General features: G+C 48.7%; 1 protein-coding gene across 4 annotated transcripts in view; it reads left to right on the top strand.

The window, feature by feature from the left end:
- Positions 1–11,955, top strand: part of fbln2 (fibulin 2) — a 288,042-nt gene extending 276,087 nt beyond the window's left edge. For all 4 annotated transcript variants that reach the window (XM_072472536.1, XM_072472533.1, XM_072472534.1 and 1 more), the window contains 2 exons: positions 5,493–5,616; positions 10,246–11,955. In XM_072472536.1, the coding sequence (XP_072328637.1) occupies positions 5,493–5,616; positions 10,246–10,603 (482 nt within the window). In that variant the 3' untranslated portion in view covers positions 10,604–11,955. The remainder of the gene's footprint in view (positions 1–5,492; positions 5,617–10,245) is intronic.
- The last annotated feature ends 1,107 nt before the right edge of the window (positions 11,956–13,062 follow it).

The following is a 13,062-nucleotide window of genomic DNA, read 5'->3' as shown; positions in this document are numbered from 1 at the left end:
GGTGGGACCACTGACGACTGCGGTGGCAGCACACCGCTTCCACCCTCGATGGCTCGACCCTCTCCACTGGTTGGTGCATTCCTGCATGTTCCGACTCCAGAAGTGCAGCTTCAGGGAATCTCGGCTGCCTCCAGTGAACCTGTTGGGACTCCGGACGGGGGGCATCGACGGAAGGCAGACCGGACTCCAGATGGGGAGCAGCCAAGCGCCGACTCTGATTCGCGCACGCCAGACCTTGCTCCGGACGGGCGGTGTCGCGGCCTCGGTGATGGCACGCTCAGGGTGACGGCGGATGCCACGGCGACAGGGAATGGATCGCGTGGCAGTCCCACTGGGTCGGCAGTGGCAACCAGCACCGGCGGTCCAAGATGGACACACCAATTCGCGCCATCGCCAGACGTTGATGCGAGCAACAATTCTCTCTCCAAGGCGACATGCTTCGACGTTTCTCTGCGGAGTCGCCCTTCCGGCACAGCAGGTGGCCGGAACCAGCGTACACGGTCTCGGCCAACTTCCACATCTGGCACAGTCATCGCCTTGCATGATATTAGTGATGGTGCTACTTCGATGGCAACGACCCATCGGCTACAAGATGCCGTCCACCACAAACATAAAAAGAAAAAGACTCCACCTTGTTCCTGGCATGCAGGGCGGATGGATTGGTGCGTAGGCGCAATCAGCGAGCTTTGCGCCGCCTTCCACGCTCGCAACTGAACCGTACGCACACGCCGGATCCTCCACTGGTTCCCAAGGATGACTTCGTGGAGATGCCACGGATCATGCCCCTTCCATCGCCACCAGAACCAAATCTCCACAGCTGAACCGGCTTGAGGACCAGCCCATTCTTGAGGCGGTCACCCATTAGACTGGACTTATAACGCTGTTCATACGTTCAAAAAGTCAAACACTTCTGTATTATAACCTGTTGTTGTTTATTGTTCCAGATATCGTCTGACCAGACCAATGTTCAAGTTTTTTTTTTTTCTCTCGCATCCAAGTTTTGTTATGGTACAACCTTGTTAGTGTGACGCACCCGACATCGCCCCATGTAAATAGTTACGTCATATACACACGCTGTACATAACACACACACACACTCTTCGATGCACTCACGACACAATTATATTTATAACCACGTAGGCACATATCTTTGTAAAAACGGGGGTAGTCATGATATTCAAACACACACATCATGATAGACACACCAACAGACAAATCAGAACACACAACACCACAACCAATGACAGAAAGATATAAAAACACAGACACGACCCCCGGTGGTCAGTATTAGCTGCAGAGGAGAACCAGGACACATCTATTGCCAAACACACTCAGGGAGACAGCACGTGCAGAGTATCCAGAACGAACTGTATTATAAGAGTTATAATAAAATAGAGTTGTACCACATACAACTGTGTTGGCTCATCTGTGCACCAGAGCACCCAACACCACAGTGAGGAGGGAGTAATTAAGGAAGATGCTGAGTCTACAAAGGTTTCCTTGTGAGAAGAGATGCTGCCCATAGCTGCCGTGAGCCTGCATTTGTCCCAAGAAGGAGAGATAACATAATATTTTGGAAGTGATGTAGGGGGAAGGAATAAATTAGAATACCAGAGGAGGCAACATCAACTCATGTCCTTTTTGAAGGTAGTGGTGCCTTCTCCAGAACTGCGGGCCCGGATTCTACGAGCCTCCGCGCTGCAATCGCACTCGGCGCGGGGGCGGAGAATGGGGCGTCAGACCAGCGATCAGGTCTGACCCCTTCCCGCCGGAGAATCGCCGCCAATCGCATGCAGGTCGCGCGGCGCCACTGGGGGGCCATTGAAAGAGGCCCCCGCGGCGATTCTCCGCCGACAACTGGCCGAGTTCCTGCCGGCGTGGTTCACTCATGGTTCCACCTGTTGGGAGCTCGGAGTGGCGGCTGCGGACCCAGGCGACCGCCCTGGTGGGGGGGGAGGCGGGGCGATCCGTCACTGGAGGCCTCCAGGATGGCCAGGCTCACGAGGGGGGGCCACCGATCGGCGGGCGCAAGCAATCTGGGGGGGCCTATATTGTCGGGGCCGTCCCGCTGAGTGGGTCCGCCATGTTGCGCGGCGGCCTCCCGCATGCGTGGACCCATGGCCAGAAGTGCAGGGCCCTGTATCGGCAGCCATAGCTGCGAGGACTAGTCCGGGGCCATGCTAGCCCCCTTCAAAATGACGAATCACTCTGAACTTTCTCCAGGGAAAAAGTCCAGAGTGATTCGCGCCAGTATTCTCGCGGGCGTGGGGACGTAGCCCCATTATCAGAGAATTCCGCCCCTGATCTTTTTTCTGGTGGGAACACCATTTGCAATTGCCCCTCTAGATTACACAACATCATGACTTTGAAATATATTGTCATTCCTTCATTGTCACTGGGTCAAAATTATAGAACTCCTTACGTACCAGCACCGTAGGAGTACAGATTGTACACTGTCTGCAACAATTCAGAAAGCTATCTTGTCAGCACCTTTTCAAAAGCAATTAGGATTGGCCAATAAATGCCAGCATTGCCAGTGTTTCCCGAATTCTGTGAATGAATAAATAAGACCATTGTCATGTGTTCTTGGGAGAGAGACAGATAAAGAGACAGCTCTTTTAGCAGGATCATTGGAGCGCTCTCTGCAGTGAATTCAGATTAGTGGGGGTCAAACTGATGAAATTTACCAACCACTGCCACCTCCCTTCATGCTTGGTATGTATGTTTCAGAACCTTCCTCCGATTTCTGGAATGGAGTACCATCTTCACTCTCACCAACTCTCAAAGCAGCAACTGCAGGGAGACTTTGGGAGTCTTATCTATGTGCGGGATTCTGCGACACCCCACCGGGTCGGAGAATCCACGCGGTGCTGCGCGAATCGCACCACAGCGTTCCGACGCCGGGACCAGGGGCGAAATTCTCCTACCCGCCCCGCCACATTTCTGCCCCGACCGGCCGGCGGGAGTCTCCGTAACACCGGCCGGTCAATGGGGTTTCCCATTGTGGGGCAGCCCCACGCCGTCGGGAAACCCCCGGGCGCCGGCAAAACGGAGACTCCCGCCGGCGGAGAATGACGCCCCTGATTCGCCACAGAGCGGAGAATCGGCGCCATTGGCGCTGGCGTGACGCGGGTCGGGGCCGCTCTATGCGGCCCCCCCCGCTCTACGCAGCTCCCCCCGCTCAATTCTCCGGCCCAGATGGGCCGAGCGGCCGTAACAAAAAGCCCGAGTCCCACCGGCGCCGTTCTAACATGCTCTGAGCCAGAGGGACCTCGGCGTTGAAGGGTTTGGGGGCGGCCTGTGGGGGGGGGGGGGGGGGTCCGACCCCTCGGGGGGGCCTCCGTTGTGGCCTGGCCCACAATCGGGCCCCACTGATCGGCGTGCTGGCTTCTCCGGCTGGGGGCCTCCTTTCTTCCGCGCTGGCTCCTGTAGACCTGCGCCATTTGGCGTCAGGGCTGGGCCCCCCCCCCCCCCCCCCCCCCCGATTAAAATTAACCCACTGGGCTTTATGGAGTACTTCAGCATTCTACAAAACAATAAATGTCACATACCCTGGCAGAGTGATTAGCACTGTTGTCTCACAGTGCCAGGAGCCCAGGTTCAATTCCGACCTTGGAGAATGTCTGTGTGAAGTTTGCCCTCCCCGTGTCCTCGTAGGTTTCCTCTGGGTGCCCCGGTTTCCTCCCACAGTTCAAAGATGTGCAGGTCAGGTGGGGTTATGGGGATAGGGCGGGGGAGTGAGCCAGGGGAGGCTGCTCTTTCAGAGGATCGGTGCAGACCTGGGCGGGATTCTCCGCTACGACACCGGCTGCCGTATTCTCTGGCCTGGTTTTTGGGCTGGGGCGCGGACCGCGCCACGCCAGTCAGGGACCGTTGGCAGTGGGCCACCCGGCAATTCTCCGGGCCCCAATGGGCCAAGCAGCCGCCCGCCTTTGGCCAGTCCCGCCAGCGTGGATTGGACATGGTCCCACACAGCAGGACCTGGCTGGTGCGGTTCTTGGGGGGTGGGGTGCGGGGGGGATCCAACCCCAGGGGAAGCCCCCCACGTTGGCCTGGCCTGCGATCGGGGCCCACCGATCTGCAGGCGGGCCTGTGCCGTGGGAGCACTTCTTCCTTTCGCGCCAGCCCCTGTAGGGCGCCGCCATGGCTGGCGCGGAGGAGACACCCACCAGCGCATTCGCCAGAATACGCCGGCCGGTCTGCGCATGCGCGGAACCATGCCAGCGGTTTTGCGCATGCCCAGCAGTCCCTTTGGCGCCGGCTGGCGTGGCCCCAACCCCTCCGGCGCCAGCCTAGCCCCCGGAAGTGCGGAGAATTCCGTTACTTCCGATCGGCCCGACGCTGGAGTGGTTCGCACCGTTTTTTACGCCGCCGTCGGGCCATCGCGCCAATTCGGGAGAATCCCACCTCTGATGTGCCAAATGCTCTCCTTCTGCGCTGGAGGGATTCTATGGTTATGGCTCTAAATATAATAATGACCAAAGACTTAACTGGCAATCCAAATATGATGAAACATTTTAAGGATTGTTGCATACGCTACCAGTTCAAATAACTTCTCAGTATTTCAGTGTCGATGTCCACTTTGTAGCAGTAGCAAGTTCTGAAGAAGCTTGACAAGATAGACACCGAGAGTCTTTTTTTACCTAGCTGGGGAATCTAGACACGGATGCACAGACTTGGAATAAGGAACCAGCCATTTACTACTGAGATGAAGAGAAATTTCTTATTAATAATAATAATAATAATAATAACAATCTTTATTATTGTGACAAGTAGGCTTACATTAACACTGCAATGAAGTTACTGTGAAAATCCTCTAGTTTCCGCACTCCGGCGTCTGTTCGGGTACACAGAGGGAGAATTCAGAATGTCCAATTTACCTAACAGCACGTCTTTTGGGGCGTGTGGGAGGAAACCGGAGCACCCAGAGGAAACTCACGCAGACACGGGGAGAATATGCAAACTCCACACCGACAGCCAGACAGTGACCCAAGCAGGGAATCGAAACTGGGACCCTGGAGCTGTGAAACAACAACAGTGCTAACCACTGTGTTACCGTGCCGCCTCATACAAAGTGTAGTGAATATTTATAGTTCTCGACCCCAGCAGGTTGTGAAGATAGTTAAGGTTGAGAGAGACACATTTTTGGTCTCTGAGGGGATCAAGAAGTATGGGGAATGGGTAGGAAAGTGAAGTTCAAGCCAAAGATCGGCTGTGATCGAATTGAGTGGCATAGCAGGATCTCGAGGCTGTTTAGTCTACTCTTGCTCTTCATTCTTATGTTTTTATGGGATAGTCCAGAAAGAAGGAGTTGAACTAGAAGATCAGCCATGATTTTATTGAATAGTGGAGCTGGCACAAATGGCCTATTTCCTGCTCCTATTTCGTCTGTTCTTACCTTGCACATCTTGTCATGTGATCACATGATAGTTACAGTATTCCTTTTGTGCTTTAGATACTTGAACCTGATGATTGTGTGCAATTTCCCACAGATATTGATGAATGTGCTATTGCAACACACAATTGCACATCAACTGAAACCTGCTTCAACATCCAGGGTGGATTCAGATGCCCAGATGTGGACTGCCCACCAAACTACAGAAAAGTGTCTGATATGTAAGTGCTCAACTGTTTCCAGTCAGAAAATAAACGGGAGATCTTTCTGGAAATTAAGATTGATTATTTGTTACTTCTGTAATTGGTGGAGAGGGAGAAGAATCACAGTCATGTACAATATTGAGAGAGGATGTTGCGCTTATGGGACTAGATTTATTTGCAATTGAGACAGATGGTGGGAATCATCAGTATGTCGATCTTACTGTGGATTATCATAGAATCCCTACAGTGCAAAAGGAGGCCATTCGGCCCACCGTGTCTGCACCTAACCTCTGAAAGAGCATCCTACCTAGGCCCACTTCCCGGCCCCATCCTGTAACGTCACCTAATCTGCACATCCCTGGACACTAAGGGGCAATTCAGCATGGCCAATCCACCTAACCTGCACATCTTTGGACTGTGGGAGGAAACCAGAGTACCTGCAGGAAACCCCAAGTGGAGAAAGTGCAAACTCCACCTAAGGCCGGTGTTGAACCCAGGCCCCTGATACTGTGATGCAGCAGTGCTAACCACCGTGACGCCCTAATAGGATTAGTTCTTCTGTAATTCGAATATGCCACTCCGGCCATCGCGGAGGTTAACAGCAGCCAGTGCGGAGGGATGCACCGGGGCCAGATCCCTCCGCGCCCCCCCGAGGACACTGCAGGCTGCCCGTGGAGCCAGGTCCCACCGGTAAAGAGCTGTTGTGATTTACGCCGGCGGGACCCACCGAAAGCGGTCGGTTACTCGGCCCATCGCGGGACAGAGATTCACCGGGGGTGGGGTGGGCGGGGGTGGGGGGCGCTGTCAGCAGCCGCCGACTGGTGCGCCATGATTCCCACCCCCGCCAAAACCCCGGTGCCGGAGAATTCAGCAGCCGGCGGGGGCGGGATTCACGCCACCCCCGCCGATTCTCAGACCCTGCTGGGGGTCGGAGAATCCCGTCCCTGGAGTCGGATCGGAAGATCAGCCTCAGTTTTTATTTTTGTGGTCCCAGGTAAAATAGAAATGTTCCTTATGGACCCATTTAAAAAAGCCTCAAGCCTACTGTTGGCATGTTTGAGGCCCCTCCACAATTACCTCGTCTTTCCCCACCCCTATCGGCACCCACCTTTTGCTGGTTGGCTCAGCCTAGGAGTCAGCCATTTTCCGGCTCCTCCTGACTGGCCAGATGTGGTAACAAACCCATTTGGTGCCCGTGACCCTCTAGCAGCATTAAATTTAAGTCCAAAGTTAATTTGCCTAAATTGTACAGCCAACCCTCCACAGGATACTAGCATCCATTGGAGTGCGCATTAAATTCCTGGCGAATGGTTCTTTGAATGAATATTTCCTTTTTTTTAATTTTATGGGGTATTTCTTGGGTATTTCTTGGAGGTTTCTTAGGGCTTATGGGGTGTTTCTGGGGGGTTATGAGATATTTCATGGGGGTTATATGGAGTATTTATTGGGGGATATATGGGGTATTCATTGGGGGTTATATGGAGTATTTATTGGGGGTATATTGGGTATGTATTGGGGGTGTATGGGGTATTTATTGGGGGGTGTATGGGGTATACTTATTGGGGGCTTCAGGGCTTATGGGATGTTTCTGGGGGTTTTGGGATATTTTCTGGGGGTTATATGGAGTATTTATTGGGGGGTATATGGGGTATTTATTGGGGGGTATATGGGGTATTTTGGGGGGTATAAGGGGTGTCTATTGGGGCTATATGGGGTATTTATTGGGGGTCATATGGGGTATTTGTTGGGGTATATGGGATATACTTATTGGGGGTTTATGGAGTATATCTTGGGGGCTTTTGGGGTGTTTCTGGGGGGTTAAGGGATATTTCTTGGGCTTTATATGGAGTATTTGTTGGGGGTTAAATGGGGTATTTATTGGGGGGTATTTGGAGTATTTATGTGCGGCTTTATGGTGTATTTATTGGGAGTATATGGGGTATTCATTAGGGGTTGGGAGGTATATGTGGTATTTCTTGGGGTATATGAGGTCATTCCTGGGGGTCATGGGTATTTCTTGGTGGGTATATGGGTATTTCCAGGAGGTTGGGTAGTATCTGGGGTATTTCTTAGGGTATATGGGATATTTCTTGGGGGTTGTGGGGTATTTCCTGAGGGTTGTTTTGGGTGGGTTATGGGATATTTCTTGTGTTGGGGGGGCTATGGTCTATTTTGGGGGGAGTTGTGGGGTATTTCTTGGTGGAGATTATGGGCTAATTTACTGGGGGGGGGGGTTGTGGGGTATTTCCGGTTCAGACGCCATGGAGCCGCTCTTGGGGGCTGTGCCAACCTCTTGGGGGAGGGGGGGTGTTGGGGGGCATTTCCTGGGGGGAGGCGAAGTCATGGGCTTTTTTTTCTGGGGGGGGGGTAATGGGCTATTTTTTGGGGGGGGCTGTGGGGTGTTTCTTGGGGGGGGTGTAATGGTCTATTTTCTGGGGGCTAATGGGCTAGTTTTTGGGGGGGTATTTCCTGGGGCGGGGTTCATGGGCTATTTTTCCGGGGGGGGTTATTTCCTGGGGTGGGGGGGTTATGGGCTATTTTTGGGGGGGAGTATTTCCTGGGGTGGGGGGGTTTATGGGCCATTTTTCTGTGGGGGGTATTATTGGGGGGGGGGGGTTAATGGTCTTTTTCTGGGGAGGTATTTCTTGTTGGGGGGTTATGGGCTACTTTTCTGGGGGGGGGGTTTCTTGGGGGGGGGGTTATGGGCTATTTTTCTAGTGGGGGTATTTCTTGGGGGGGGGGGGAGGTTATGGGGTATTTCCTGGGGTCTGCTCCCAGACACAAGTCGCACTCTTTCCTTACCCGCTCCGATGATGAACAGAGAGGCGAGAAGCGGCACAGCTCCCTGGAGTGGCTCCATGGCGTCTGAACCGGAGACTAATATTTCCTTTTGTGACCATTCATCATGTGTTAACCAAGTCCAGAGAATAAGTGTTTGAGATGGTGCATTTATTTGGACTATCTCAAAAATGTCCCAACATTTTGTAATGTTTGTATATTGCAAATCAAAAAAAACTTGCGCCACTTTGCAAAAAATATTGCCTTTGTTAATTGGTCTTTTTACATAATGTCTGTGTACATTCATTTCATAAGTTCGTAAGATACAGGAGCAAAATTAGGCCATTTGGACCAACGAGTTTGCTCCGCCATCCTATCATAGCTGATATGTTCTTCATTGAAAATGAAGTTGACCTATTGGCCAGATGTTTCCAGCCCCGTTGCAGCGGATGCGGTGAGCCAGGCAAAAGTCCATTGACCTAAGTGAGAACGGAAAGAACGTAAGGAGTAGGAGTAGGAGTAGACAATGGAGTAGGAGTAGGCAATTCTGCCCTTCAAACCTGCTCCATCATTCAATACAATCATGGCTTCACAGCCTCAACTCCGCTTTCCTGCCCATTCTCCATAACCCTTCAGCCCATTACTAATTACAAATCTATCTATTTCCCCCTTAAATGTACTCAAAGTCGCGGTATCCACTGCACTCTGGGCAGTAACTTCCACAGATTCATGACCCTTCGAGAGAAGCAATTTCTCTTCATCTCTGTTTTAAATCTGCTACCCCTTATCCTAAAACTATGATCTCTTCTGTGAGATTTCCCCACAAAATGGAGCATCCGCTCTACGTCTACTTTGTAATACTTTTTATCACCTTATATACCTCAATTAGATCTACTCTCATTCTGAAACTCGAGGGATTATAGGCATAAACTGCTCAATTTCTTTTAATCTTTCTCATCTCTGGAATCAAACTAGTGGAAATCCTGTCCATAGTGTCCAGTTCTGGGCACTGGACATTAGAAAGGACATTCAGGCCTTGACGAGGTTGAAGGGGTAACTTACTAGAAAGGTAGCATGTTCAAGGGAGTTTGTGGGGCGACAAAGAAGCTGGAACTGCTTTGATTAGAGCAGCGAAGGTTTAAATGGAGACATTAGTGGGAGATTAATGGAAATGTTGAAAACTAGAAGGGGCATTGATACAGTAGATAGAGAGAAAGTATTCTCACTGGCAGGAGGGTCAGTAATCAGAGCAGGCAGATTTAGAACAATTGGCAAAAACACAAGTGGAGAAATGGAGGTTTTGTTTAAAAATCAGCCCTATGTTGTGATCTGGAATGGATTGACAGAAAGGTTGGTGGAAGCAGATTTATTCGTACTTTTCAAAGAGAATTGGGTCTCTACTTAATAAGATAGAACTTGCAGGGCTGTGAGGAGAAACCAAGGAGAGGGTTTAATTTTCTCTCATTCAGAGCTGGCACAGATTTCCTTCAATGTGATGAGTCTATTACATTTAGAATAATTTCCAGAACCCTATCAATCAAAAATGTCATTGCAGCCATTTTCTGACAGAAAGAAGCTGTTTGTACAGAGCAAATGCAATAAATTACTAAATTAGTTTGAGTTTCCTTTGCACATGTTTGAGCAGCTTAGGGTCATAACTGTGCTGAATTGATAATTATTTCTTATGGTCTATTTTATGCGACTGTAAAGCAACAATAATGGCTCCTGACTACGCAATGCTTTCCCAACTCTTTTACACATACCTTTCTTAATTTTGTGTGCTGTGTGAACTTCAACTTTACTGTGAGGAGACTTTGGCCTTGTTTTATTACTTACAACAAAGTAAATAAGTTGTCATTTCCTTCTCAGGCGCTGTGAACGCATGATGTGTCCCAACTACATGGATTGCCAGAATACACCAGTCAGAATCACCTACTACCAGCTGACGTTTCCAACCAATGTCCAGATTCCGAGCACCATTTTCCGTATTGCGCCATCGCCTGTATATATGGGAGATAGCATTGTCCTGACCATCACTAAAGGAAATACTGAAAATTTCTTCAGTACACGGAAGGTGAACGCATACACTGGGGTTGTCTATGTGCAGCGTCAGTTCACAGCGTCCAAAGATTTCTTACTTGATGTTGAAATGAAACTCTGGCGCCAAGGAATGTTCACTTCATTCCTTGCTAAAATTTATGTATTTGTTTCAGCTCACCCTTTCTAAAGCAATCACTGTACCTGTTGTGCACGATATAACTTTACAGCTCAACACTAATCTGCCCACAAGGCCAATATACATGATGGGAGGACTTTTGACTTTGAAGTTCCTGGAAGTGAAACCCTGGCTATATTCAATAGATATCGTCTATTTTACACACTAATCAAAAATCAATATTACATCCAATTAATCCAAAATCATCGTGAGAGGTTTCAGTTACTGCATCTCTTATTTGCCCCAATCAGAATATATAATTATATTTGTAAAATAACTTAATCAGACTGCGATATCTATATGTGGAGCACAGCCTACCTGAGTCACATCAGAATTGTGGATGCCTAGCCATCATGGTAAATTAGACCAATCCGACAGAACAGGTTTCACAATCCCATGTATATTCAGTTCATTTTTTTTTAAGCAAGGTAAACATTAAAAACGGCGGATTTTAAACAGAATTTAAGCAGATTGTGGGGCATTGCCAATCACACTGCAGCGTGTCATCACCTCTGTGGGACTTCAGAATGACAAATAAAATAAAAGTGCTCTTCAAGCTCCCTAAACAAAATGAACAAGGACCTTTTCTAATCAGGACAATGGATGTAATCTCATTTTGCCGTAATTCAAAACAGCGATAGCAAATTGGCAACCACGTGAATAGGGATGTAAGACAGGTTACCAATTCTCTATTACCCCTGCTGTAAAGTTATCAAGATCAATGTTAACCCCAGTGTTTCTTGGAGTGGCACATGTAACTGGAATACGATAACGTGGAATAGCTTTTCTAAGTTCCTCGGGTCTGCTGATTGGTTACATTCCCTACAAGGCTTTTGTTGTTCAACTCAATTTCTTTTTATACTATTCCAGACAACTCTAATTTTAAACTAGATTTCTGACCTTCAGGGGGATTTCGAACTTTACTGCAAATCACGTGTTGAGATGTTAAAAGAAATGGTTGGCACGAGAATCGGTAATATTTTGTGCAAAACCGGAATGTTTCAACAAAAATGTAAACTGGAATATATTTTCTCTTTCGTTTTACTGAAACTAGCTTTATGAAGTAATCATGATTCTGGTGCTATGAAACGTTTATTTTTCTCAGCCATTATTTCATACATTATTAAGCACAGCTGATATTTACTGAAATGTACAGCAAATCTGAAAGCTAAAATGTTTACACCTTTTCTACATATGTAATTTTGGGACTTGAGACTGTTTGTTGTCAGATGAAAGTTTATTCTGTATTAATAACCCTCAAAGGGTTAAACATGCTGCCATCCTTAGCCATGTAGCCATGTAATGAACTTTGTTTAAACATGGACATAGAATTCAGATAGAAAATAAAGTCAGTCTTTATATAAGTGTGTAAGATGTTTTTGTTAATACTTTGCACAGTTCTGTGTACATACCAGGACCTTGAATTCTTTGGATTTTACAGATTTACAACATGTTCACCATGGCAATAATAATAATAATCTTTATTGTCACAAGTAGGCTTACATTAACACTGCAATAAAGTTATTGTGAAAATCCCCTAGTCATCACATTCCGGCACCTGTTCGGGTCCACTGAGGGAGAATTCAGAATGTCCAATTCACTGAACAGCACGTCTCTCGGCACTTGTGGGAATAAACTGGTGCACCCGGAGGAAACCCATGCAGACACGGGAAGAACGTGCAGACAGATAGTGACCGAAGCTGGGACCCTGCCACTGTATAGCACATTCCATGCTGAAAGTAAGCTATGCACTACATTGGTAAAGGCTCTACTGGAGTCATTTGGGGGCCCATGCCTGAAACAGATGAAAGTAAATAGGGGGATTTCACCCCTTCTCAAATTGCCAAAAAATGTCACTGACAAAAGTCTTTTACATGTGGTCTAACCAGCAGTTCGAGACCAGTACCAAAAAAGGTAAATTTCAAAAGAAATCAACTAAATATGGAGCAGAATGGGATTGGAATACTAAGTATTCTGTTGTCAGCCTTTGCCCAACTCCTACCCAACCACCTACATTCCCTGCCCCAGGACCTGGAGCTGCTGCCGTTGCCATTGTGGAGCCAGAAAGCTGCTCTGGATGCCTAGTTGGCTTAGAACATAGAACATAGAACATAGAACAATACAGCGCAGTACAGGCCCTTCGGCCCACGATGTTGCACTGAAACAAAAGCCATCTAACCTACACTATGCCATTATCATCCATATGTTTATCCAATAAACTTTTAAATGCCCTCAATGTTGGCGAGTTCACCACTGTAGCAGGTAGGGCATTCCACGGCCTCACTACTCTTTGCGTAAAGAACATACCTCTGACCTCTGTCCTATATCTATTACCCCTCAGTTTAAAGTTATGTCCCCTCGTGCCAGCCATATCCATCCGCGGGAGAAGGCTCTCACTGTCCACCCTATCCAACCCCCTGATCATTTTGTATGCCTCTATTAAGTCTCCTCTTAACCTTCTTCTCTCCAAC

Source organism: Scyliorhinus torazame, chromosome 13, assembly GCF_047496885.1.
Source record: "Scyliorhinus torazame isolate Kashiwa2021f chromosome 13, sScyTor2.1, whole genome shotgun sequence".
Taxonomy (NCBI): Eukaryota; Metazoa; Chordata; class Chondrichthyes; order Carcharhiniformes; family Scyliorhinidae; genus Scyliorhinus; species Scyliorhinus torazame.
The sequence above is the reverse complement of the archived record's forward strand: the minus strand, read 5'-3'. Positions and strand labels throughout refer to the sequence as shown.